Consider the following 26107-nt stretch of genomic DNA (forward strand, 5'->3'; position numbering starts at 1 on the left):
CCACCACATGTGGAGGTATGTGCCTGTGGAGATGCACCCTCTCCAGCATTTTGGTGAGGTTCCTGGGCATATTAGCACTAGTTTTCTTGGTGTTAGGTACCACGGACCTGCTTTCTATAGCATGCAGAGCTTTGGGAAGAGGCTCTGCAAACTTCCAACCGAAAGCTGGGTCACCAGTTATACCTGCACAGGGCGCCTTGTTCTATGATGAAGGCAGGGAACACCATTCAAAGGCACATGGTTCTCAGAATGATGGAATTCTACAGGAGATTGCATTTGGCATACTTAAATGCACACATGGAAATGGAGAGAGTTGCCCCTACTGGTTCTAACCTGGATGATGTTGCCTCCAAAGGTTCCACGAAGCCCCTGCTGCTTTGGATAGTAAAATTCGTCATTTGAGAGGTTCCAGGGATCCTTCACCTCCGGCTGAGACATATTCTAGAGTTGCAACACAGGGAAGCAAGAGTCAGAATTTGTCTTCATCATTCTTATGTGGAAAAAAACCTGAGCCATTCCCACAAACCTGCTGAGTCTCTTCCTTAATGACTCCCGTCTTGCCCAGGAGAATCCGGCTTTTCTTTAGAGAAGACTCTTTCTTGCTCTCTTTGGAAGGAGAGTTCAACGTCATCTCTTCCTTCTCATCAGGAATTTCTAGGAAGGAACATACAAGAGAATGGACTCTGAATGCTTGCCTGCAGATATCCGCAGCACCACTTCAAATACAAAAAAGAACTCCAGTGGTGGTCAGGTGTCTTTGTCATCTCCATGTCTGTGACAGTGTTACACTGCTGGAAGATAAAAGTACTGTCCATTTTAGCTGTCTGTCAGCTCCTCTGTTCTGGAGGCAGCTGATACCAGTGGGGGACAGTATTGAGCTTCTTTGAGTGTGCGCTAAGCAGTCAATATCCTGCTCAGTGCTAGACTAGAAGCTTACACAAATGGTCAACATGCAATGGCTTGAACTTCTGTGGTAGATTTAATTATTATTATTATTATTATTATTATTATTATTATTATTATTATTATTATTATTTATTATGGACCTTGTTATCTAACCTTTCATTTGAGCACCTGATTAGCTCAAGAGATAGCAAGGCTCCTTATTTTTCTCTTAAGTAACACTTTGACATAAATGTCAACAGTCAAACGAATGTATTGCACCTGTTTTTATAAAGCAAACGAGTTTTTAGCCACAAACGTAATTTAAAAGGATATTTCCATTTCAGGGGGGAAAAATACATAAAAGAAGCCCATTTGAATGCAGGGATTATAATCATAATCTCTTTTTGGAACCTATTTGGACATGAAACTATTTATAGTAACCTATGATTTTAAGCCAGGATTGATAGAATATTCTTCCTTTTAATACCAGCTAACAATATTTTTATTCTGTTACATTTGCAAAATTATTATTTTTTAAATGGCCTGACTGATTTTTTAAAAATAGCCATTAAACTTAAAACAGAGATTATGGGGATTTTTAAACCTGAGGAAATGGTTCCTCCCTATGGGATCTTTTACATAACAGGTTACCTCACGCCCTACTTCTGCAATTTAAGCCCCACTGCTCATTTCAGTATAGAAATAGCTACAATGCAAATTTAAATAAGGGGGGGCGAGAGGCAGTTAACTGTCATGGTTGCTGCAAAAGAACCTTGGCAATTACAGTTTACTGAAAGTTCTGTAAGAAATCCTCAGGCTCCTCATATTAACTACAATTCCCAGAATTCATTAGGAGAGGCAGTTTCCTGGGAGACAGAAAAACACAAGCTTCCCCGCCCTTGGACAGGTGGTTGCTTAGGAAAAAATTTCCCCTCAGCCCACCTGAATTTTTCACCTTGAACCCCAGTTACAAAATCACCATGCTTCAGAAAGCCAGAGATCTTTTCTCGTCAACCACTAGTAGGCCCAAAGGGAAAGCACTATGGTTCTGTGGACATACCCAGGATTATATTTTCATCATTTGGGTCAAGGGTCAGAACGGGTGGGGTCAAGACTTTCTCCATCGCCTCGTCATCCCAGATGATGTTGTCCTCCCAGCGGCCATAAACCAGCTCTTCGTTGTCAATGGGGAAAATAGAATACCACGGCTTGTCTTCATCCAGAGATGCTGCAACAACACAACATACGACACATCTCTCTATTTCTGGAGTACTAGGATACCGTCAAGTTCCACTTCCCCCAAACGAGGCCAGCCACCCTCTCCAAAAGGCAGACCCCACCCCACAGAGTACCACCAGAAAAGACCAACTCCAGACTCTGCCATTACGAGACAAGGAGAAAGAGCACATTGTCAACGGAGAATGGCTCCAGGAGATCTTGTGAGGAATCAATGCTGCTTGTTTAACACAAGGTTTTTGCACCATCAACAAGACATAGGTAAAGGTAAAGGGACCGCTGACCGTTAGGTCCAGTCGCGGACGATTCTGGGGTTGCGGCACTCATCTCGCTTTACTGGCCGAGGAAGCCGGAGTACAGCTTCCGGGTCACGTGGCCAGCATGACTAAGCCACTTCTGGCGAACCAGAGCAGCGCACGGAAACGCCGTTTACCTTCCTGCCAGAGTGGTACCTATTTATCTACTTGCACTTTGATGTGCTTTCGAACTGCTAGGTTGGCAGGAGCAGGGACCGAGCAACGGGAGCTCACCCCGTCGTGGGGATTCGAACCGCCAACCTTCTGATCGGCAAGTCCTAGGCTCTGTGGTTTAACCCACCTTAACCCTTGTATACCCCTCCCCATTCAGTAGCAGTAAAGCTCTGCTGGATGAAATACAATTGCCTCTGGTCTATTTTGTGGGGATCCTGCAACGTGTTAAAGTTTGTTAACATTGGGATTCAACTCTGGATCAATATATGAATAGAATTCCATATATGAGTAGAATTCCCTACTTCTACTTGTTCCTCACCAGAGCACACCCTCACTGTCTTGTTCCTGGAAACCCATAGAGCTCAAGTGCTCCCATTTGCACCGACTGTGCCACCTGCTAACTTAAGGCATGCTGGACTTTAAGCCACTCAATGCCAAGGCGCTGCTCTCTCAAGGCCTCCTATGAAAAGCCCTTCTAGACCAGGCCAACGGCTCATCTAGTCCCATATTGTATTCTCACAGTGGCCAACCAGAAGTCCGCAAGCACGGTGGCAAGCCCCTCTACTGCTGTTTCCAGCAACGGGTATTCAGAAGAATACTGCCTCCAATGGTGAACATAACCATTTGGGTTAGGAGCCTTTGACAATCTAACCCTCCATAGATTTGTCGAATCCTGTGCGCATTTACCTTAATGGTCAATAAAATTATTATCCTTAACCAACTAATTGATGAAAGTAGGTCATGCGGCCACTAGTGGGTGAACGCAGTAACTAGAGAGATTGAGGTTACGATACTATACATTCTTACCTTGGAGTGAAGTCCCACAGAATTTAACAGAACATGGTGCTAATTAGACATACATAGGATTATGTTGCTGCAACGTGTGCTCCTCGGCTCCCAGTATTATTTGGGATTTCACTTATCTCTGTTAAGAATTGGGGTCGTCCCATCCCCACCTTCGCTGGGGCTACTTAAGAAAGACTTGCATGCTCTGAGCGAAAATAGAAGCAAGTTCCTGAATTTGGCCGAAGAATTTGGCACCATTTGTGTTTATGTTTTAAATTGTGAACCGCCCTGAGACATATGAAGGGCAGTATACAAAATTCATCATCATCATCATCATCATCCCCTTTTAAAGCCATCTGAGTAGTCTTGTGTGCTCTGAAGCTCCTGCCTGGCTCATTACTCTCCCGTGCTGCTGGGAGAGATGGGCGAGGGTGGAATCAGAAAGCCAGCTAGGAACCCAGGTGTGGGGACCTCTGGTCCTGGGGCAGGGATGCCAGGATTCAACAACTCTTCAGGGTCACTGGTGGTGTAGAGATCTGTTGTGGGGTGCTGCTTCTCCTCTGAAGAAACCAAGTTTAATGTTTGGGCAGGGCTGCAGCCGATACATCAGACCCAGAGCCTGCCAGGTAATTATCACCAGTTCCCTTTTTGCTGACCTACACATACCATCTCCTCACTGTGAGCCACAAGCCTCCTCTCCTCCTTACCTTGCTGCTCAGGGAGCTGCTTCTCTTTGCACTTGGCAAGGCCCATGACTCCGGACATGCTGGGCTTCTGCATCATAGGGACAGGCAAATTGAGCAGGGACCCACTGCGGTTCAGCCCTGGAGACAGAAGCAAGAGGGCATTGGTAATGTCAGGGAGACTCTGCTGAAACCAAGCGGCAGCTGGCTAAGAAAAGTTCCAGGGCAATTCTCATTTATTTCCTCGACAAGATCTGTAAATGCCAAGTAAATCAGCAAAAACCTCTGCGCCATTCATGTAACACAGCATATTTGTTAAATATACCAGTAAAGGTAAAGGGACCCCTGACCATTAGGTCCAACTCTGGGGTTGCGGCGCTCATCTCGCTTTATTGGCCAAGGGGGCCAGCATACAGCTTCCGGGTCATGTGGCCAGCATGACTAAGCCACTTCTGGCAAACCAGAGCAGCGCACGGAAACGCCGTTTACCTTCCCGCCGGAGTGGTACCTATTTAACTACTTGCACTTTGACGTGCTTTCGAACTGCTAGGTTGGCAGGAGCAGGGACTGAACAACGGGAGCTCACTCTGTCACAGGGATTCGAACCGCCGACCTTCTGATCGGCAAGTCCTAGGCTCTGTGGTTTAACGCACAGCGCCACCCGCGTCCCAATAAAACCAGGCATTAAAAACAAACTGTTGACATTTTTGTTTCAAGAAACATTTGCAGCGAGATGAAGGGTCTCTGCTATATTCATTTAGCATTGCTTTTAAAGCCGCAGTATTTTCAAAACCATTTTTAGCCGTTCTTATTGTATGCCTGCACATCACCTTGAGGTGTATGTAAAAGGAGTAACAGTAATAATAATTCCATTATCAAGAGAGTAACCGAAAAAAGTCAGCAGCTTTGAAGAGACATAATTATCTGGCAGTTGCCATATATTACGTCAGACCATTGGTCCATCAAGATCAGTATTGAGTACACTAGCTGGAAGCAGCTTCTGGGCTTTCCGGCAGCATTTCCTGGACATACCTGGAGATGCCAGGGATAATAAAAAATATTTATACTCTGCCCATCTGGCTGGGTTTCTCCTCCCACTCTGGGCAGCTCGCAACATAATATTAAAAACACAATATAACATCAAACGTTAAAAACTTTCCTAAACAGTGTTGCCTTCAGATGTCTTCTAAAAATCAGATAGCTGTTTATTTCTGATGGGAGGGCGTTCCAAAGGGAGGGTGCCACTACCGAGAAGGCCTTCTGCCTGGTTCCCTGTAACTTCACCTTGCAGTGAGGGAACTGCCAGAAGGTCCTCAAACCTGGACCTCAGTTTCCGGGCTGAACGATGGGGATGGAGTACTGGGAGCCAATGGTAGGTCTTTCAGGACCAGTGTTATGTGGTCTCGGCGGCCACTCCCAGTCACCAGTCAAGCTGCCACATTCTGGATTAGTTGTAGTTTCTGGGTTACCTTCAAAGGTTGCCCCATGTAGAGCACATTGCAGTAGTCCAGGCGGGAGATAAGCAGAGCATGCACCACTCTGGCCAGTCTCCGAGCAGGTAGGGTCTCAGCCTGCGTACCTGATGGAGCTGGTAGACAGCCGCCCTGGACACAGAACTGACCTGCATTTCCATGGACAGCTGTGAGTCCAAAATGACTCCCAGGCTGCACACCTGGTTCTTCAGGGGCACAGTTGCCCCATTCAGGACCAGGGAGTCCTTCACACCTGCCCAGGGACAGAACCTGGGACCTTTTGCATGCAAGGCAAGTGCTCTGACACTGAACTATGGCCCTCGGCCCAGCCGCCTGCTGAGGTCACCTTGCTGGGCGTTGTAAGCCGTAGCATTCCTGGTCATGCTGGAGGGCAGCCAGCCAGCCAGACTAGCCCGCTGCGTCTTGGTCCCCTTGTGCTTGATGTCCTCCCCGTTCCAGATCACGTCGTCCTCCCACTGCAGCTGGGTCACCATGAGGAAGTGCTCGTCTGCCAGCAGCGCATCCTTCTCCACCACAGCGCTCTGCAAGGGCAGAACAGAAAAGCGTCAAGGGTTTCGACAGAAACAATGATTACTACTATGGAAACTACCGCCTGCTGCCCAAAATGAATGTCGCTGAGTATTTTAGACGATGCTAATGCAGATATATGGCCCAAAGAATTGGTCTTGTATATGATCCTGGCAGCACAAATTGCAACAGCCCCAAACCTTGCACTGGACACCTGGTACCACTCATTCTGGAATACAGCTGTAATGGAGAAAACTGCACATAATTTGAGATTCTGACAACGCCTAGAACCTCCAGGCACTTTTATTATATTTGACCTTCTTTTACGACATATAGAGCAGAACCAGACCTTTTTTTCAACTCAATTCCAGCACCTCTCAGGTGGGTGAGAGAATGCCGTTCTAAAGAGAATGAGGGAGGTATAAATGATGAGTTCCAGCTCCTCTTTTTACAGAAAAATAGCACTGAGCGGAACTGTCATTTTCAAGCCGACCCTTGTCATAAGCCTGACAAAACTTCATTATCTGAGAACGTTGATAAGTCTTTACTTGAATTTTGTTGTTTTAACTCATGTGGTCATTGTAAGTTTGTTTTGTAGTTCTGTTTTTCCATCTTTTAATTTTTTTTCCATGGTTTTAATTGTTCTCTGTTTTATATGCATTATAACATGAAATGATGATAATAAAACTTTACAGAAAGAATTTTTAAAAACTGCCAATGCACTGGCAGGCAGGCACCATCCTCCTGCCTCAGGAGAGACAAATTCAAGCCTTTCCCCCAACTCACTACCTCCTCCTCCTTCTCCTCCTCCTCCTCTTTGCGCTCTTTCATCTTGAAGCCATAGTCGAAGCCGCTGCCATCCTCAGGAACGCCCAACATGTCATACCAGAGCTGGGCAGGCCCATAGCGCCATTCAGCCACCTTGGGCCTGGTGTCGGCCACCTTGTCCGCATCTCCTGTAGACTGGGAGAACTTGGACTCCACCGGTGCCATCATGGTGATCTGGAGGACAAGAGGGTGTTGGAGGGTCAAGGGGGACGGAACTGGGATCATCCTGAGATGATGTCAAGGCAGAGGTCAGGTGCAGGTCAGAAATAACTAACAAGGTGCCCGTGAAGTTAGCTCTTTATTCAAAGAAACGAAGCAGCTCAGACCCAGTGAGCACAGCAACTCTTCCCTGTAGATCTTGCCCCCATGAGGCAGTTGTGAAGACTGAAGGTTCCAGCCTTCCCACTGCTCTCTAATGCCCTTCCTACCCCGGGTCCTTTCCAAGCAACTTGATACTTCTCCAACTTATCTCTGCTTCACCTTATTCATAGTTCTCTGGGTTCTGGGAGACCGGGGGCGGGGGCTGGTCACAGCAGGAGGGGGATACTCCCCCCCCCTTGGCTTCTTCAGCAGCCTGCCTCATCTCTGCCTCTTAGCCTTATCCTCTCCAGCCTCCACCTCTGCCTCCGATTCTGGGCTGCTCTCTGCCACAGACTCTTCCTGCTCACTAAAACCTGTTGCCGCTTCAGCTTTCTACATCTCCTACTAATCTGCTCCCTCTGACCACTCACTGTCTTCCCACCACTACCCTGCCTTGTTACTATATCCAGCTGTTGTCGGCAGGGGGACAGTCCTACTGCAAGGCAGAGAGGAAGCCCGGCCCTCTCTCTTGGAGTAGGAACAAAGCCATGTGACGTGACACCCCACCCCACTTCTATCATCCTCTCTGCTCCTGAAGACTCACCTCGTCGTCTGAAAGGCACTGCTCCGGAGGAGGAGGCGGGGCATATTCGTACTCCCAGGGAGATTTCTCTTCCACAATTGTCTCGACCGCAGTTTCTCCATCCAGGATCTGCACTTCCGGAGTGACTTCCCGGTGCTTCTTCTTGCGCTTCCTGCGGGCACTGCGCCAGACCGATGGGATGTTTTTCCCAGGGCCAAAGAGGCGCAGGAAGCGCAGCACCTAAGGGGAGATGAAGAAGAAGAAAGAAGAAGAAGAAGAAGAAGAAGAAGAAGAAGAAGAAGAAGAAGAAGAAGAAGAAGAGGGGGAGTTTGGATTTGATATCCCGCTTTATCACTACCCAAAGGAGTCTCAAAACGGCTAACATTCTCCTTTCCCTTCCTTCCCCACAACAAACACCCTGAGGTGAATGTGGCTGAGAGACTTCAAAGAAGTGTGACTGGCCCAAGGTCACCCAGCAGCTGCATGTGGAGGAGCAGAGACGCGAACCCGGTTCACCAGATTACGAGTCTACCGCTCTTAACCACTACACCACACTGGCAGAGAGTGGAGGAAAGGTTGGGAGGCGCAAGCGACTGGCCTCTGGTCACTCAGCTGTGTCAAAGGCAAGTTCACATCTCTGGCTCACTAGAGAGGCAGCCCTCTGCAGATGGGGATGCTAGACCAGGAGGACGAGTGGGGGAGCCTCCTCAGCTTGGGGGGACACACGCAGAGTTATTTATTCAGATAACTCCTCTACACGCACAGACACAAACATCCATTCTGTCAATGTAACCTTTGCCCCCGCCACAACCAGGCATGAAAAACCGCTATAAAATAGGAGGCTTTTTCCAAGCCTAACTGCAGTGGGGCAGCATTTTCAGTAGCAGGGAAAGACAGTTTTTTGGTGGGGTGGGAAGAGCTGCAATCCCCTCACCAAAAAAGTGCCCCCGTGGTGGATAAATACATTGATGCACCTTCTGAAAGATAGCTTACTGGCAGTAAAAGCAAGCGCGAAGAAAATATTGAGTGAAAGGGTGTTGTAAAAGAGCAGAAATGTCTGTAATGAGGTGTGAAGGAATCTGCTGAAACTGACAGATAAATATTTGAATTTGCTATTCAAGCCTGTTCCTATGATGTTACACTTGCTCTTCTGATAAGGCCATTGCTTGGTTTCCAGATTGCAATCCTGCTTATTATAAGACTTGATTCCTACACATGTGAAAATCTCAGATGAGGCTATGCCTCGACAGAAGCCTGGGTAACATATGCCTGGGAACTCCGCTTTTGTGGGTTCCCAGCGACCAATGTTGTCCTCACCTAGTGAAGCTGTATTAAACATCACAATTCACTTGTTTTAGCATTTTATCCTCTGTATGTTTTTAAGTAGGGATGTGGGTGGCGCTGTGGGTTAAACCACAGAACCTAGGACTTGCAGATCAGAAGGTCGGCAGTTTGAATCCCCGCGACGGGGTGAGCTCCCGTTGCTCGGTCCCTGCTCCTGGCCCACCTAGCAGGTCAAAAGCACACCAACGCAAGTAGATAAATAGGTACCGCTCGGGCGGGAAGGTAAACTGCGTTTCCGTGCGCTGCTCTGGTTCACCAGAAGCGGCTTAGTCCTCCTGGCCACATGACCCGGAAGCTGTACGCTCCCTCGGCCAATAAAGCAAGATGAGCGCCGCAACCCCAGAGTCGGTCACGGCTGGACCTAATGGTCAGGGATCCCTTTACCTTTATGCTTTTAAGTATGGCTGTGATTTTTTCCTCAATTTTGTTATTTTACCTTTTTGCCCAGACAACAAGCCTCGCTGATGTGGGCCAAAGGAATGCAGAGCAATACATTTGGCACCAGTTTGGCTGCAGCAGTTGCTGGAAGGAGGTGTACAACGTTCCAGCCAACCCATGTTAGCAAATCCACCCCAGATTTGTGTAGGGCAGTGGAGGTTTAGGATCAGAGTTTTCTTTCTCCTACATGGGGCTCATCAACCCGAGAAGATAGCCCATCTGTTCCGCTAACTTATATGACATAAAATAAAGGAAAGAAAGCACAGGGGGAGCCCTCCATCCTTTTAGCACAAAGCATGGCCTTTCACTCAGTCCTCCCCGCCCCCCTTTCTGCAGAGTGTCAACCTTCAAGCCCTACCTTGCCTGGTCTGAACTCGGGGAACAGATCCGTGACACTTGGCAGCTGCTTGGTGGTATCCTGCTGCATTATCCCTGCAAGTGGCAGCGTAAGTCTGCTGTCGCTGGACTCTGCCTTCTGTGAGTCCTGGGACCCCGACTCCGATTCAGAATCCGAAGAGCTGCTGAAGTCATTCTTCTCCAAGGCAGCGGATGAAGGTGCAATGATGGATGGAAGGATGATACCATCGTTGTCTTCAGACCCTGGAAGAGAGTACCTCTAAGGAAGGAAGGAAGGAAGGAAGGAAGGAAGGAAGGAAGGAAGGAAGGAAGGAAGGAAGGAAGACTCTATTTCCTAACCTCAACATGACAGAAAGCTAACCCTGGGTCACATGCCTTATTCCAGGCATCAAAGACAAAAGTGCAGTATTTATTGAAATTCTCAACTTGCATTTTTAAAAGGGTCAAGTGAGTGGGAGGGGAAGAGACGCCAAGAGAATCCTCCTGGACACATCAAAAACTGCATGGACTCCGCAATCAGGTAGTTTTACATTCCAAGATCCAATTCTCCTGCTCCCGGTAGATTCAATGGTTATTGAATAAATGAAGCACATTTGCATACTGCCTTATCACAAAGCTGAAAGCACTTTAAAGTGAAAAACCTGCAAGCCAGAAAAAAGTACATCAAAATAAAACCACATTTTAGCTGAGGCAGCAACGTAAAAGGGAAATCCCAGATTAGGGTTGTATCCAAAGTGGCATGGTGTGAATGTTCTGCCAGCACAAGGATTTCTGCTTCTGCAACGGAACATCCTACCCCTCTCCTCCTCCGATGTAGCCCCTCTAGAACAGACTGGGTGTGGGGTGCACATGGGGGGGGGAGTTACATGGCACAAGCAAAAATCCTTATGCTAACAGAACAAGAGGCACTGCTACACTGGATTCCACCCACTATTTTTCACTGTGTTTCTTTCAGACCTGGGATAGCTCAGTGGGTAGAGCATGAGACTCTTAATCTCAGGGTTGTGGGTTCGAACCCAAGTTGGGCCAAAGATTTCTGCATTGCAGGGGTTTGGACTAGATGACCCTTGGTTCCCTTCCAACTCTACAAGCCTGTGATACTGCTCACCCGTCGGCCCTGTAGGGCTCACAGGCACTTCCCAGGAGTACATACGCACCGGAAGCAGCTGCGTCCTTTTCGTCCTCTTTTCTCATCGGCCCTGGAGGTGGCGGCGGGGGAGGCATCAGCTTGGAGTCAATATCTTCGCAGTCCGCATCATAATCGTCATCGTCATCATCTAAGGAAGAGAAGAACAGAGTGGTGGGCAGCCCTTCCATCACATCACAACTTTGGCTTATTGTCCTTGTTAAAAACCACCAGGATTAAACATTCCAAGAAGATCCAGGCACCCTCCATCAACCAAAACAGATCTTCTATTCCCACCATCTGAACTAGATGGTAAAAAAAGGTAAAGGTTTACCCTGGATGGTTAAGTCCAGTCAAATTCAACTATGGGGTGCAGCACTCATCTCTGCTTTCAAGCCGAGGGAGCCGGCGTTTGTCTGCAGAGAGTTTTTCTGGGTCATGTGGCCAGCATGACTAAACCGCTTGTGGCGCAAAAGGGCGCCGCAACAAGTGCCAGAGTGCATGAAAACGCCATTTACCTTCCCACTGCAGCAGTACCTATTTATCCAATTGCGCTGGTATGCTTTCGAACTGATAGGTTAGCAGGAGCTGGGACAAAGTGACAGGAGCTCACCCCAACGTGTGGATTCGAACTGCTGACCTTAATATCAGCAAGCCCACGTGCCACCCGCATCCCATTTGAACCAGATGTACCAGGCATCTGAATCAATATAAGGCAGCTTCCTATGTTCCTTTAATATAAAACTCCCAATGGGTGTACAGTAAATTTAAAAACAAAGGGAATGTGACAGCACATGACAGCAGCCACACCCTGGAATTGGCTTCAACTCACCAGCTAAACCAGGTGAGGGTAGCCGACAGGTCTCAAACCCCTGGTTAGTTAGGGACTTCCCATGCATGCGAAAACAAGCTCCGGCGGATTGAGAGGACAAGAACAATAGTGGGCCCAATGGTTTCTGCACATGCTGTAGAGCAGGGGTGTCAAACTCAAATTCATCGGGTGCCGCATCAGCAGTTTGGTCACCCTCAAAGGGCCGGTTGTATCTGTAGGACTATGTGTCCACTCTTTATTATCATAAATTATTGTCACCAGTGCTAGAGGGCAGACGTTCTGTGGCTTGTAGGCTGCCCTGCATGCGCTGAAGAGGTGGCTTTCTTGTGTCAAAAAAAAAAAAGCAAGAATAAAAGGTGAAGGCTGGCGGCGGCTACACGCGCCACATGACGAGGTCTGGCAGGCCGGATTCGGCCCGCGGGCCTTGTGTTTGACACCCGTGCTGTAGAGGAAGGTGAGGAGCAGATGGGGCTGGTCATCCTGGTAGCCCATCTACCATAGGTACTAAAGGTAAAGCGACCCCTGACGATTAGGTCCAGTCGGGACCAACTCTGGGGTTGCGGCGCTCATCTCGCTTTATTGGCCGAGGGAGCCGGCGTACAGCTTCCGGGTCATGTGGCCAGCATGACAAAGCCGCTTCTGGCAAACCAGAGCAGCACACAGAAATGCCATTTACCTTCCTGTCTGAGCGGTACCTATTTATCTGCTTGCACTTTTACGTGCTTTCGAACAGCTAGGTTGGCAGGAGCAGGGACCGAACAACGGGAGCTCACCCCGTCGCGGGGATTCGAACCGCCGAGCAACAGGGAGCCAGCGCGAGTGTCAGGTTAGCAAGGACCAGTTGAAGAGGTGAAAGATCAGTTGTGACAAAGGAAAGCAGCTGTTGCCACCACCTACCTGCCCTCTGAACTGGCTGAAGGTTGCCCATTGCCTGCCGGTACCTGCGGCTCTCATCTTCGGCCACTTCGGTGATGTCAGAATAATCGACAGCGTCCTCGGTGCTCTTAACCCAGCCTGGCAGGCAGGGAGAGGAACAGGGAAGAACACAGAAAAATTACAGACCCAACAGGCCACTCCATTTTTCTATCCCAGCTTCCGCACCCACATTCAAGAATAATATTGCTCACCAGGGCAATACGGGTTTCAGCATATAATGCCAATTCTGGCCCCACTGCACTGAATGCCAGTTAGTTTCCGGGTCCAATTCAAAGTGCTGGTTTTGATCTATAAAGCCTTAAATGGCTCAGGACCTTTTTAGATTTTAGATTTATTCTTGCTCTCAAGAGCTGACTTCCCTCCTTCCTTCTAAAATGTAATATTTTATGTGTATGTATAGTATGTAATTATAAAAAAATAAAGATCTTTTTAAAAAATAGCTCAGTACCACAATACCTCAAGGACGACCTCTCTCCATATGAACCTACCCAGACCTTGAGACAACTGTTGGAGGCCCTTCTAGGTATGCCTCCTCCACACAAGGTCAGGAGGGTGGCAACACAAGAACAAGCCTTTTTTCTGCAATGGGTCTCTGCCTGCAGAATGCTCTCCCCAGGGAGGCTTACCTGGTGCCTTCATGATACACCTTTAGGCACCATGTGAAAGCGTTCTTCTTCAACCAGGCCTTTGGCAGATTAACATCTTATACAACTTTTACACAGGGTTGTGGGAGAGGGTGAGGGGGGTTCATTGGTTTGTGGTTTTTTGTTATTGTTTTATTATGTATTTTGTGGTTTTATTTTGTATTTTTATGTTTAAACCCCCTGAGATCTATGGATGAAGAGTGGTACCCAAATTAAAATAAAATATTGTGCTATCATGGTGGTGCTGGACTTTACAGGCGGCTTGTAGAGGCTACTGCTTTGCTACTAAGTTCAGCCATTACTTGCAAACCCTGAGTAAGCAATGCCAGAACACTGAATTAACCAGCTGCACCTCTTTTTAAATAAAAACAGGAGTCAGCCTTGATCCCTGAGAGAGCAAAGCCCTTATATCCTAGCCTTTCCCAAACTAGTGCCCTCAGTGGTCAAGTACCATCGTCCTTGACCACTGGCCATCAGCTGGAGCTGAAGGGACTCCCAACAACATATGAAAGGCACCAGCCTGGAGAATGCTATTCTGTCCCAGACTTAAGACAAAAACATTCTCCTACCTTCCTCATCCAACTGGGCTCCGTCTGACTCAGAAGCATCATCTTCGCTGGCTGTGATTTCTGTTATGAGGCTCCCCAAACCCAATGCCCCAAGTCCGGCCAAATGTTTTTTTGACTCCTGGGGGTGGACAGAAAGAAAATAGGATCTGGCTGGAAGCGGAGGGAAAGAACCTTAAGACCATACTGTGACCTTCCTCATACAAAGTAGATGCTCTAACTCAAACCGCTGTGCCTTGCTCAGAGATCTGCACTGGTTGCCCATTTGCTACCAGGCCAGGGTCTGTTATGATACTGCTGATTAGAGCGTGCTCCAACTTCTGAAGGCTTCTGAAGCTGTGTGTCGCTGTTTCATGCTGAGCCAAGGACAGGAGATCACCTGGCTACTGGCCGGTGGGCTGGAGCCAGCTGGGGGCTTGCAAGTTGCCCCCATTCCCTTGGAAGAATCCCAACATGTTCAAAGTGTTACTCTGTTGGCATAAAGCCCTGAATAGTTTGAGACCAATTTACCTAAAGGTCACTCTGCCCCACGCGTGCCGACTCCCCCATCCCTTCCCTGCTGCCTTCCTTGCCCTCCTCCCTCCCTCTATCTATCTTCTCTTCCCTGCTCCAGCTTGACCCAGAACCCTCCCCCGTCCCGACAGCTGGGCACCCCTGCCACCCCATGGCTGGGCAGCCCCCACCACGCCTGGGCAGCCCCCCCCCCGGCTGCTGGGCAGCCCCTCGCTCCCCGTCTGAACAGCCCACACACCCCTCCCCATGGCTAGGCAACCCCCCACACACCCATCTGCACAGCCCTAGCCCTCCCCCATGGTTTGGCAGCCCCCTGCTCCCCCATCTGGGCAGCCCTTGCCCCCCTCCATCCCCATGGCTGGACAGCCCCCACCCCATCTAGGCAGCCCTAGCCCCCCCTCCCCATGGCTGGGCAGCCCCTAGCTCCCCATCTGGACAACCCTCACCCCCCTCACCGTGGCTGGACAACCCCCGCCCCCCCCACCTGCACAGCCCTAGCCCTCCCCCATGGCTTGGCAGCCCCTGCTCCCCCATCTGGGCAGTCCTCAGCCCCCATGCTGATGGCTGGGCAGCCCTCGGCCCCCTCCCCATGGCTGGGCAACCCCCCCCCACACACACACACTCTGTCTGCACAGCCCTAGCCCTCCCCCATGGCTTGGCAACCCCTGCTCCCCCATCTGGGCAGTTCGTAGCCCCCATCCCCATGGCTGGGCAGCCCCACCCTGGCTGGGCAGCCCTCGCGCCCCCCCTCCCCATGGCAGGGCAGCCCCTTGCTCCCCATCTGGACAGCCCTCAGCCCCCTCACCGTGGCTGGACAACCCCCGCCCCCCCCACTTGCACAGCCCTAGCCCCCCATGGCTTGGCAGCCCCTGCTCCCCCGTCTGAGCAGCCCTCGGGCTCCTCCCCCCCCCCCGCTCCCTTCCCGTCTCTCCTCCCGCGTGCTGTCCTGCACCCCCCCCCGGCTGGCCAGCCCCCACCGTTCCCAGTCCCCCTCCCCCGTCCACCACGACCCGACTAGCCAGTCCCCCGCCCCTACCTTTCCCCCGTACCCCCCTTGTCCCGCCCCCATTCCAATTCGACCCAGCTTGACAGGTGTCACCCTCTCCCTTTCAACCCGGCCCCTCCCACTGTGCCCCGCGCCCCGCCCCACTCCCCCGTTACCTTGGCCCCTGCTAGCTAGCCAGCCCCCCTCCCTTCGTCCCCTTCCACCCCCCGGGCCAGTAAGCCCCCCCCCCCCACGAGAAGCACCCACCTGGTCGAGAAGCCCCTCGCCCTCGAGCTGGCCCTGCTCGTTGATGTTGCCGAAGAGGAAGCCGGCCAGGGAGAAGGGCGCCGCCCGGCTCTCGCCGCCCTCGTCCTCCTCGCTGTCCGAGTCCGACATCTCCACGACGCAGCAGCAGCAGCCGACTCCGTTCCTAAGAGCGCCGTCGCCTCAGCCGCCTGCCTTTAAGTGTTTACACCGGAAGCGGAAGCCGCCGCGACCATAAAAATCACGCCGGAAGGGTAGAGCGGCGCTGAGAGGCCCCCTGAGCGAGTTCCGCATCATCCGCTACAGCGGCGCCTCTAGGATTCCATGGGTCGGCTTCTCTGTCGATGGGTCGCTTGACTTATCCGCCGCTTTCCCCGCGATCGGCTGTGCCACAGCGGCTTATGGTCCCAAAAACATTGGAATACGTTGGAAATATATCAACATGCAGAAGATGAAGTTCCAAAACAACAACAACACACAACCCGGCAAAAATTAACGATTTTGCAAGGGCAGCATGAATATAAACTGTGTTCTTTTTACCTCTAACATTTTGTGAATCTTTGTACTTTATTATATTTATTTTCCCCGATTTGAACTTTAAAATGGTGGTTTTCTTGAATCAAAATGAGAGTACCCCCTAAACATTTTTTTTAAGAAAAAAATGCACTGGATATAAACGAACAATCTAGGCTGAAGTATGAAGTATGTACAGCATATTTCATATGTATAGGATATGAAATATGTACAGCAAAACAAAAGTTCAAGGGCCAATGCAGTTTCTGGCAATTGTCCTTGCTCCGCTCCTGGGTTAAATATAGTTCAGAGGGGAGGGGTGGTAGATGGCATACAGCTGGCTCCGGGGGGGGGGTGTTATTGGGGGTTTTATTATTATTATTATTAATGTTTTGGTTTTTATGTTGATCTTTTCTGTGAACCGCCTGATACCTCTGGTATGTTATTGTTGTTTGGTTGTGTCCGATTCTTTGTGGCCCCATGGACCAGAGCACACCAGGTACTCCTGTCTTCCACTGCCTCCAGGTATACGGTGGTATATAAATTCAAGGAACCAATCAGTCAATAAAAATAGTACACCCAGAGGAGGCTGGCAGCAGCAAAAGGCGACTATCAAGGATGGTAATTCTCTTTCCCCAGCTTCCTGCAAGTACTAGCTGCTGGTGCACATCTTACTGGAGTTATTGTGTATGATCTTCCTAGCTCTGCCATATCTTTTTGTGGGGCAGGGTGTGTCATGGAATTCTACTCAATAGTGATCCAGAGTAGAATCCCAATGTATAGTTAGCAGAGTAAAAACTTAAACACGTTGCAGAATTCCCAAAAAATAGACCAGAGGCAATTAATATTTCATCCAGCAGAGCTTTACTGCTACTGAAGGCAAATGAGCATAATGGTCACAAATCCAATGCTTTCAGGATTGGCCCTGCCCATAAGAAATCCAGTTGCAGCAGACTTAACTTAAACTTACAATAACTTATAATAAGTCTAAACCTTAACACAAAGCATACTATGTACAGAACACCACACCAGAAGGAAAAGAAAGACATAGAAAGAGAAACCCAGGCTCCTTCTGGCCTCTTATTGCAATATAGTCAGCATAACCTTGAAGAAGAGATAAGAGAACCATTTTAAGCCAGCTGTACTCAGCTTCTCTGAAGGAATAATCATCATGAATCTTCTTCTTGTTTCTTTTACTTAGCTGTTACAGAAATGACATGGGGGGGCACATCTTTAAAGTTGTTAGAGTGTTACAAATATAATGCCTGAAGGTATTCTTTTGACTTGACAGCTCAGGGAAGATACCTAGCTTTATAAATTCGTAGAAAATCCATACTTCATCCATCCACCAACCGACTCTCCTCATTCCAATGCCATTTTAACCCTTAAAGAAAGGTGAATTTGGGCTCCACCTCCCTCCACGAACCAAGAAGCAGGAAGTCATGTAGGCAGCTGGAACAGGGCATCCCACCATAATTCCCAAAGTGTGAGAACACATACAGGACATCCGCAGAGGCAGTTTAGCAAGTCAGGTAGTCTGAAAGCCCATCTCCAGACAAGGATATGTAAAGAGTTTTATCGTTCTTTTGGATATGGGTACTTAAGAGGTGTTGCGAAAGGTGTCTGATAAAGTGACCTAATGTTGAACTTGTGTAACCCTTGTATAACCCCAGAGTCGGCCACGACTGGACCTAATGGTCAGGGGTCCCTTTACCTTTTCAAAGAGACCAGTGGCGACTCTGGGGTTGTGGTGCTCATCTCGCCTTATTGGCCGAGGGAGCCAGCATACAGCTTCCAGGTCATGTAGTCAGCATGATTAAGCTGCTCCTGGCGAACCAGAGCAGCACACGGAAACACCGTTTACCTTCCCGCCGGAGCGGTACCTGTTTATCTACTTGCACTTTTACGCTCACCCTGTTGCGGGGATTTGAACCGCCAAGCTTCTGATCGGCAAATCCTAGGCTCTGTGGTTTAACCCACAGCGCCACCCGTGTCCCAGGGGTCCCTTTCTTTACCTATTTATCTACTTGCACTTTGACATGCTTTCGAACTGCTGGGTTGGCAGGTGCAGGGACCGAGCAATGGGACCTCACCCGTCGCGGGGATTCGAACTGCCAACCTTCTGATCAGCAAGCCCTAGGCTCTATGGTTTAACCCTCCTTAACCCTTGTATACCCCTCCCCATTTGTGACATGCTAGTTATGTAGTGATGATGTATCAATGATGCTGCTCCAAGCGTATTCTGGGGGAAAGAGGGAAGCTTTAAAAGAAGAAGTCACCCCAAGCTCGGGGTTCTTACTCCTGTGGGGACCTGCTGCACAACAGTAAAGATCATGGTCTACTGACCGCTGTTTTGCTCCAAATTACTTGGCTGGAATTTCCTTCTTTTACTGACTGCATAGACCTGCAGGGGATTTCCACCCTGACGAGATGGGCTGTTGAGTAGTCTCTCACCCCGGAATTTTTTCTCTTAACACAGAGAAGCTCTCAGATCTCTCTTGAATTAATTAGAATAGGAAAGATCTCTACACATCAGATCAATACTTTATGGACTAAGAAATGCAAATTGATGGGGTGATCCAACCTTTTCGATCCACCTTAACAGAACGGGAGGCTTTGGCTGAGACCACTCTCTTATAATTTACATTGGCTCATGAGTCCCAAGACCCGGGATCTTGTCTTGCCCATATTGTTGGGGTCCGCTAATCGGGCCCAAGCTGCCTGGGTCACTGAAAATCAAATAAATGCCGTAGACAGAGGAGATTCCCATAATCACTTGTTTATTCAGCTGAGCGGGCTTTTTTCATACTTTTTATAGCCATCCCCCTCCCTTTCCCCCTTTCAAGGTTCCTTGCACTGATCAAAACAGGACACCCTGCCCGGAGACCTTGAAGGGGAGAGTTGCCTGGCAGAGGGAGGTTTCCTTGAAAATCGCCTAGCAACGTTATCTGGTCTTCACATATTTGTGGCTCACAAATTCTAAAGCAGGCAGTTCTTTGTACAGAAGCAAAATGGCATCAAGGCTAACCAAAAAACAGGAGAAGAACAGGCCTTTTGCTGAGAGCCCACAATAAGAGGTTGCAGGCAAGATCCATTTGGGGAGAAACTGATGGAGCACCTGCTGTTCTTCACATGAGGAAGTGGGGCAGTATGGTGAAAAAGGACTTTTGTGAACATCCCAATCTCTAGGGGTACCTGTGCTTACCCCGGGTTCAGTTTCCTTGGAATGAAGACTGTGGTGTCTTCAAGATATTAGGCTTTGTTTGCACCTAGATACAGTGGTACCTCGGGTTACAGACGCTTCAGGTTACAGATGCTTCAGGTTACAGACTCGGCTAACCCAGAAATAGTGCTTCAGGTTAAGAACTTTACTTCAGGATGAGAACAGAATTCGTGTTCTGGCGGCGCAGCAGCAGCAGGAGGCCCCATTAGCTAAAGTGGTGCTTCAGGTTAAGAACAGTTTCAGGTTAAGAATGGACCTCCAGAACGAATTAAGTACTTAACCCGAGGTGCCACTGTATTAGGCTTTGTTTGCACCTAGATACTAGGATAGAAGCTTTCACTGCATTAACCCTCCAGCCAACCTTGCTTCCACATTAGTTTCCCCAGGATGGCCAAGTCAAAACTTTGGGTCTATTTTTCTTTCTAAAAAAACAAAAACCTTATTTATTTTATCGCAAAAAAATTACAAATTGTAACATAAACCATGTTACTTTATCTGTTGACTTCCTGGCCTCCCCTCCTGTGGTTTCCATACTTACCCTCTTTAAAAAATATATTTTTATCAAAATAATTGCAATTATAAAGAAATAAAGTGATGCAAAGGGGAGGAGAGGGGAAGTGAGGGGGGAGAACAAAGATGCATATAAAGAAAGAAAGAAAATAATATATAAAAATGCAATGTAATATACTCCCAAATATTCCTACATAAATTTATAAAGTATTGTTTAACTTTGAATGCTGCATATTTCTCCTGTGCTATTCAACACATCCATTTTAACTTATCTTAATAATTAAACAGTGCTGCTCTTATTTCAAGTCCTGCTCGCATTTTCATCTTGTTAAAAGTTCCCAGTCCCCAAAGTCACTGGGATGTTGCGGGTCGATATTGTGGGTGTCGTCTTCAGTGAGGCTCCCTTCCCAGCAGATGACATTCTCCTTGCGTCTTCCTGTTTTTGGAGGCTGCCTCTCAGGCTCCAGGTGATAGGCCGCCGTTTTTCATTGTGGTTTCATCGTTTCATGCAGGAAAGACAGAAAGGAGATTTTGTTAGGAGGTTAAAGGTAAAGGGACCCCTGACCTTAGGTCCAGTCGCGAACGACTCTGGGGTTGTGGCGCTCATCTCGCTTTATTGGCCGAGAGAGCCGGTGTACAGCTTCCGGGTCATGTGGCCAGCATGACTAAGCCACTTCTGGCGAACCAGAGCAGTGCACATAAATGCTGTTTACCTTCCCGCCGGAGTGGTACCTATTTATCTACTTGCACTTGATGTGCTTTCGAACTGCTAGGTGGGCAGGAGCTGGGACTGAACAACGGAAGTTCACCCCGTTGTGGGGATTTGAACTGCCAACCTTCCAATTGGCATGTCCACAGTGCCACCCTTTGTTAGGAGGGTACTAAATATCATTAGCATTAGACCCTCTTGTTGCCCCATAATACCATACGTTCTCATGTATTAGATGAGGTTTTCTTTACTGTAAAATATAGTTCAAAACTGGAGGTTGTCTTATACATGGGTAGTCCGCGGGGAGGGCGTGGGATCGGTTGCTGCCGCTAGCTGGAGATTGTCAGCGGCCATTGGCCGTGTTATTTTTGGCTTGTTATACACACTCATTGGTCCTGTGGGCAAGCGATTTTCGGCAACAGTTCCCCCTAAATAACTCTGTGTAAAAAGGTAAAGGTAAAGGGATCCCTGACCATTAGGTCCAGTCGTGACCGACTCTGGGGTTGCGGCGCTCATCTTGCTTTCTGAGAGCCCCAAAATGGAGAACCAGATCTTGGGAAGACACCACAGAAAGCAAACAGGGGCGTAGTCCTATCCCATGTCTTGAGCTCCGTTTGCCATACCATTGGGAGTTCACAGTGTTCTTCCTCTTATTTCACCATGGCAGACAACCCCTGGCTGAAGGTCTCCATCTGAAAAGCTGGTCTACAATGGCCGTCTCTGGTTGCTCTCCAGTGGTGCCGAGAAGGAGATGAAGAAGCTCCTTAGCCCCTCTGTAACCAAAGCAAGGCCAGTATTACCAGGAAAGTCATTGCCACAGGCTTTGGGGATCAGGGATCTTTTTTTGGGGGGACGACCCAACAGCTGCTCTGAGCAGGGTAGCATCAAAAGATCCTTGTTTTCTGTACTGTTTGGTATTTGAGTATTGTAAGCCAGAAAACCAAGAACCAAACCACATTTACAAGGCTACCTCAGAACTTACCGTATTTTTCGCTCTATAGGACACACCAGACGATAAGACACACCTAGTTGGGGGGGGGGAAACAAGGGGTTGGAATTCTGAATCCCAGAAGCCAGAACAGTAAGAGGGATCTGGCTTCTGGGATAGCCCCTTGCTGTTCTGGTTTTTGGGATAGCCGCTGAAGCCTCTCCCGGGCAGCGGGATGAAGGCTCCCCCTGCCTGGAAGAGGCTGCGCGTGGGTAAGCTGCCCTCTGTACCTTCCCCCATCTCCCGCAAGAACTGTGCACTCTTTAAAGGGAGTGCGGTTCTTGGAGGCTTTTCTGGGAGGTGGGGGAAGGGACAGAGCCGCGTGCTCTGTCCCTTCCCCCCACTTCCCACTGCGAAGCCTGGAGCCTTCGTCCCGTTGCCCTACAGAGGTTTCGTGGGGGCTATCCAAAAGCCAGAATAGCTAGGAGCGCTGCACAGTGCTCCGTCTCGCTGTTCTAGCTTCGGGCTTAGCCGCGCAGCCTGCATTCGCTCCATAAGACGCACACACATTTCCCCTTACTTTTTAGGAGGGAAAAGGTGAGTCTTATGGAGCAAAAAATACGGTAACTTCCAGAAATGGTGAATTATGCAGATGTGCCTTGACATGCAAACAGGATCAAATTCCGTCCCCATCCTTGCTCCCTAGTAGCCACCTGACGGACAGTCTCCTTTGGAAAACGAGGCTGGAATGGAAACCCCCAGAGGCTGAAGGAGAAAGGATTCCATTGGCCCCTTTGTGACACACTACTCACTTGAGGAACTCCTGGTTGTAGAGGAAGGTGGCAGTCATCTCCAGGAGAGCTATCAGCAGCTGTGGGAAGTGATGGCGCACAGCTGCCTTGTATTCCTCCATCCCAAGGATGGTGTGCAACAGGCTGGTCAGATGTTGCTGGAAGAGAGGTGCAAGTGACTTCCCTGCATTTCTTTGCCCTGAACTAGGATGCCACACACTTCTGCCCTGCTCCGCTGGCCTACCTGGTAAGATAGTGTGCCAAGACAAATCTCCAAGTCCAGAAGCCAATCCACACAACAAAGTCCCAAGTCCAAAGATCAGGAAACGCAATCCGGGGTCAGTCCAAGTAACCCAAGATAGGTAAGCCAAGAAAATTAGAGTGGTGCCTTGGTTCTCAAACTTAATCTGTTCCAGAAGTCTGTTCCAAAACCAAAGCGTTCCAAAACCAAGGTGCACTTTCCCATAGAAAGTAATGTAAAATGGATTAATCCGTTCCAGACTATTAAAAACAACCCTTAAAACAGAAATTTAACATGAATTTTAGCATCTAACGAGACCGTTGAGCCATAAAATGAAAGCAATGAACAATGTACTGTACTATAAAATCAATAGAACAGTATTTTTCTTGATTTAAAAAATTGAAAATGTGCTTTTTTCTTACCTGCACTGATGATAATCATTGTTTGGATGGGGGGTCGGGGTCCTCTTCCAAAATCTTAATTGGTGCCTCCTCTCCTGCCATTCCTTCCCTTGCTTTTTTTATACCACTGACACCTGGTTCAGACTCACTGGATCTTTTCCTCACCAAAGTTTTTTCAATTGAGACTTGCTTTTGCCAATGTTTTAAAATTTGTCTGAAGTGAGACATAGTGTTATCATTGAAAGTGTTAGAGGCATGACTTACAGCAGCTTTATCGGGGTGATATTTTTCAACAAAAGTTTGCACTTCGGCCCATTTTGCAAACATTTCTTTGAACACTACAGTAGATACACTCTCTCTGCTCCTCTCCTCCTCTGAAGATATTTCCTCAGTTGCCGCTTGTTGCTGCTCCATCAGAATGTTTTGAAGTTCTTCTGTGCTCCTCCACTAACTCCTTCACATCATCACCACTCACTTCCAAGCCTATGGAATTTCCCAGAGACACAATATCCTCCACCATAGGCGCATCCTCTTCAACAGCCCCACATATAGCCTCACATACCTTATGTTGTTGTTGTTTAGTCGTTTAGTCGTGTCCAACTCTTCGTGACCCCATGGACCAGAGCACGCCAGGCACTCCTGTCCTCCACTGCCTCCCGCAGCTTGGTCAAACTCATGCTGGTAGCTTCAAGAACACTGTCCAACCATTTCGTCCTCTGTCGTCCCCTTCTCCATGTGCCCTCCATCTTTCCCAACATCAGGGTCTTTTCCAGGGAGTCTTCTCTTCTCATGAGGGGGCCAAAGTATTGGAGCCTCAGCTTCAGGATCTGTCCTTGCAGTGAGCACTCAGGGCTGATTTCCTTCAGAATGGATAGGTTTGATCTTCTTGCAGTCCATGGGACTCTCAAGAGTCTCCTCCAGCACCATAATTCAAAAGCATCAATTCTTCGGCGATCAGCCTTCTTTATGGTCCAGCTCTCACTTCCATACATCACTACTGGGAAAACCATAGCTTTAACTATACGGACCTTTGTTGGCAAAGTGATGTCTCTGCTTTTTAAGATGCTGTCTAGGTTTGTCATTGCCACATACCTTATACCACAGCTACAATAATTAACTTCATTTCGCATTAACACATATAAAGATTTGTAAATTCGCAAGTGAAGTTCTCCTTTCTTCTTCCTGTGTGAGGTTTTAGTTTCCATCAATTGTTCCTCTAATTCTTTATCAAATATTACGTTCCTATTAGTTATTCCTGATCCTTTTGTGCCTTACAGCTTTGTTGACTCGAAGTTCCTCTGGAGAAATCTCTGTCTTTGTTCTCAACTCTTCTGATTGCAGCTGTAAAATTCCACTTTTGATTTCAGGCAGGGAGTCACCCAATGCCCTGCCAAAGTGCTGGCAGGCCTCCAAATTCTCCCCTCCACGTCCCATCAAAGCAATTATAATTATCTATAGAAGAATGATCTGGTGTCCTGCCAGAGCCATGGCATGTCTTCAAAGTTCAGTCCCTCTTCCCCCCAATCAAGGGGCAAGTGAGAAATTAACTCCACAGAGGCTCCAAGTCATTTTTATAATTATTCCAAACAATATTTTCCTCACACAGTCCCGTTTATCATTATAATCCATATCTGTACTCCCATCTCCTTTCTTCTTCACTTGCCTTAAAGAACAAAGTTTTTGGCATTCTCGAGGGTTTATAATGAAGTGATTGGCTCCCCCCCCCACACACACACACAACACATACCATCTTGTTACTTGAATGAAGTCATCTTTCCAATTTAAATCTGTACGACTTTGTAGCTGTTTTGATTTGGCAGTCCTTAATCTTGTCCCATCATTAACAGCATGTTTCTGTGCATTGATCCTAATTAATCTCTTAACGAGCAGAAGAACCGCTGCTCTTAATGACGGCATTGGACTAGCTAAAACCATACTCACACAGCAACAAGAGTTCAAAACACAGCGAGTAGTCAAGAGTCCTTTCCCTTCCAAAAACCTGCCCAGAGCTCCACACTTTCTGTGATCTAGGATAGCTCTTTGCCAAACTTGGTGACACCATTAATCTATGTTCTAGAGTTAGGTCCGGGATGCAAGTGGCGCTGTGAGTTAAACCACAGAGCCTAGGGCTTGCCGATCGGAAGGTCAGCGGTTCAAATTCCCGCGACGGGGTGAGCTCCCTTTGTTCAGTCCCTGCTCCTGCCAACCTAGCAATTCGAAAGCACGTTAAACTGCAAGTAGATAAATAGGTACCACTCCAGCAGGAAGGTAAACGGCATTTCCGCGCACTGCTCTGGTTCGCAAGAAGCAGCTTAGTCATGCTGGCCACATGACCCAGAAGCTGTACACCGGCTCCCTTGGCCAATAAAGCGAGATGAGCGCCGCAACCCCAGAGTCGGCCACGACTGGACCTAATGGTCAGGGGTCCCTTTACCTTTTAGAGTTAAGTCCACTGGACATGGCAATGTCCACTTACCTCCAGGAGTCTTTTGGACGCCATCTTCTAATGTAGTGACTGAGCGAAGATCACTACAGCCAACCTCTGCAAACCGCAAGAGGCTGAGGATGCCGGAACCTCAGTTCAAATGGCCACAAGCTCCATTGCTGGCCAACAGTCCTTGAGAACATGGAATGCACAGCCACACTGCCAGGATTCTAGGAGATTCTGTGTGACCTAGTGGTTAGAGCAAATTTAAATCCATACACTTCAAGGGTGGTATATATTCTTTAAAATGTACAGTTTAATACTTTTTAAAAAAAATTATTAAAGTTTTCTTGGTTTACAAAGGTATGCGCAATGTCTCTTTTCTCAAGTTACATTTTCCATAGGTCAGTTTCATTTGTTGAGACATTAGGGTTACCGGTATATTAGGAAGAAAAAGCGGGGGGAGAGGTGGAGGGGGCCATGGTGGGTGGGGGTGCAGTCGGGAGGTTGGAAGGTTGGCGATTCAAATCCCCGCAATGGGGTGAGCGCCCGTTGCTCTGTCCCAGCTTCTGGCAACCTAGCAGTTCGAA

General features: G+C 48.4%; 1 protein-coding gene and 2 long non-coding RNA genes across 8 annotated transcripts in view; all 3 read right to left on the bottom strand.

Annotated features, from left to right (window-relative positions):
- The window catches only part of LOC309354046 (transcription initiation factor TFIID subunit 1), a 52179-nt gene extending 36194 nt beyond the window's left edge, over nucleotides 1–15985 (bottom strand). For 4 of the 6 annotated variants that reach the window (XM_081883751.1, XM_081883749.1, XM_081883750.1 and 1 more), the window contains exons 1-12: nucleotides 15780–15985; nucleotides 14018–14135; nucleotides 12766–12882; nucleotides 11068–11187; nucleotides 9912–10153; nucleotides 7793–8011; nucleotides 6847–7062; nucleotides 5879–6074; nucleotides 4085–4201; nucleotides 1946–2113; nucleotides 527–654; nucleotides 334–441 (exon numbers count right to left, since the gene is read on the bottom strand). In XM_081883751.1, coding sequence (XP_081739877.1) covers nucleotides 334–441; nucleotides 527–654; nucleotides 1946–2113; nucleotides 4085–4201; nucleotides 5879–6074; nucleotides 6847–7062; nucleotides 7793–8011; nucleotides 9912–10153; nucleotides 11068–11187; nucleotides 12766–12882; nucleotides 14018–14135; nucleotides 15780–15908 — 1878 coding nt within the window. In that variant the 5' untranslated portion in view covers nucleotides 15909–15985. The remainder of the gene's footprint in view (nucleotides 1–333; nucleotides 442–526; nucleotides 655–1945; nucleotides 2114–4084; nucleotides 4202–5878; nucleotides 6075–6846; nucleotides 7063–7792; nucleotides 8012–9911; nucleotides 10154–11067; nucleotides 11188–12765; nucleotides 12883–14017; nucleotides 14136–15779) is intronic. The other 2 variants (XM_081883752.1, XM_081883748.1) reach the window with 2 other exon arrangements.
- A 3959-nt stretch (nucleotides 15986–19944) lies between these two features.
- Nucleotides 19945–26107, bottom strand: part of LOC309354419 — a 40115-nt gene continuing 33952 nt past the window's right edge. Inside the window, exon 2 of the long non-coding RNA XR_014162281.1 lies at nucleotides 19945–20858. This is a non-coding gene — a long non-coding RNA (uncharacterized lncRNA). The remainder of the gene's footprint in view (nucleotides 20859–26107) is intronic.
- LOC309354387 lies at nucleotides 21172–25007 on the bottom strand. Its single transcript, XR_014162236.1, has 3 exons — nucleotides 23114–25007; nucleotides 22472–22966; nucleotides 21172–21504 (listed from the first exon to the last, which is right to left on the bottom strand). It is a non-coding gene; the product is annotated as an uncharacterized lncRNA (long non-coding RNA).

The sequence above is a fragment of the Podarcis melisellensis genome (assembly GCF_964234715.1).
Source record: "Podarcis melisellensis genome assembly, chromosome: 13".
Taxonomy (NCBI): domain Eukaryota; kingdom Metazoa; phylum Chordata; class Lepidosauria; order Squamata; family Lacertidae; genus Podarcis; species Podarcis melisellensis.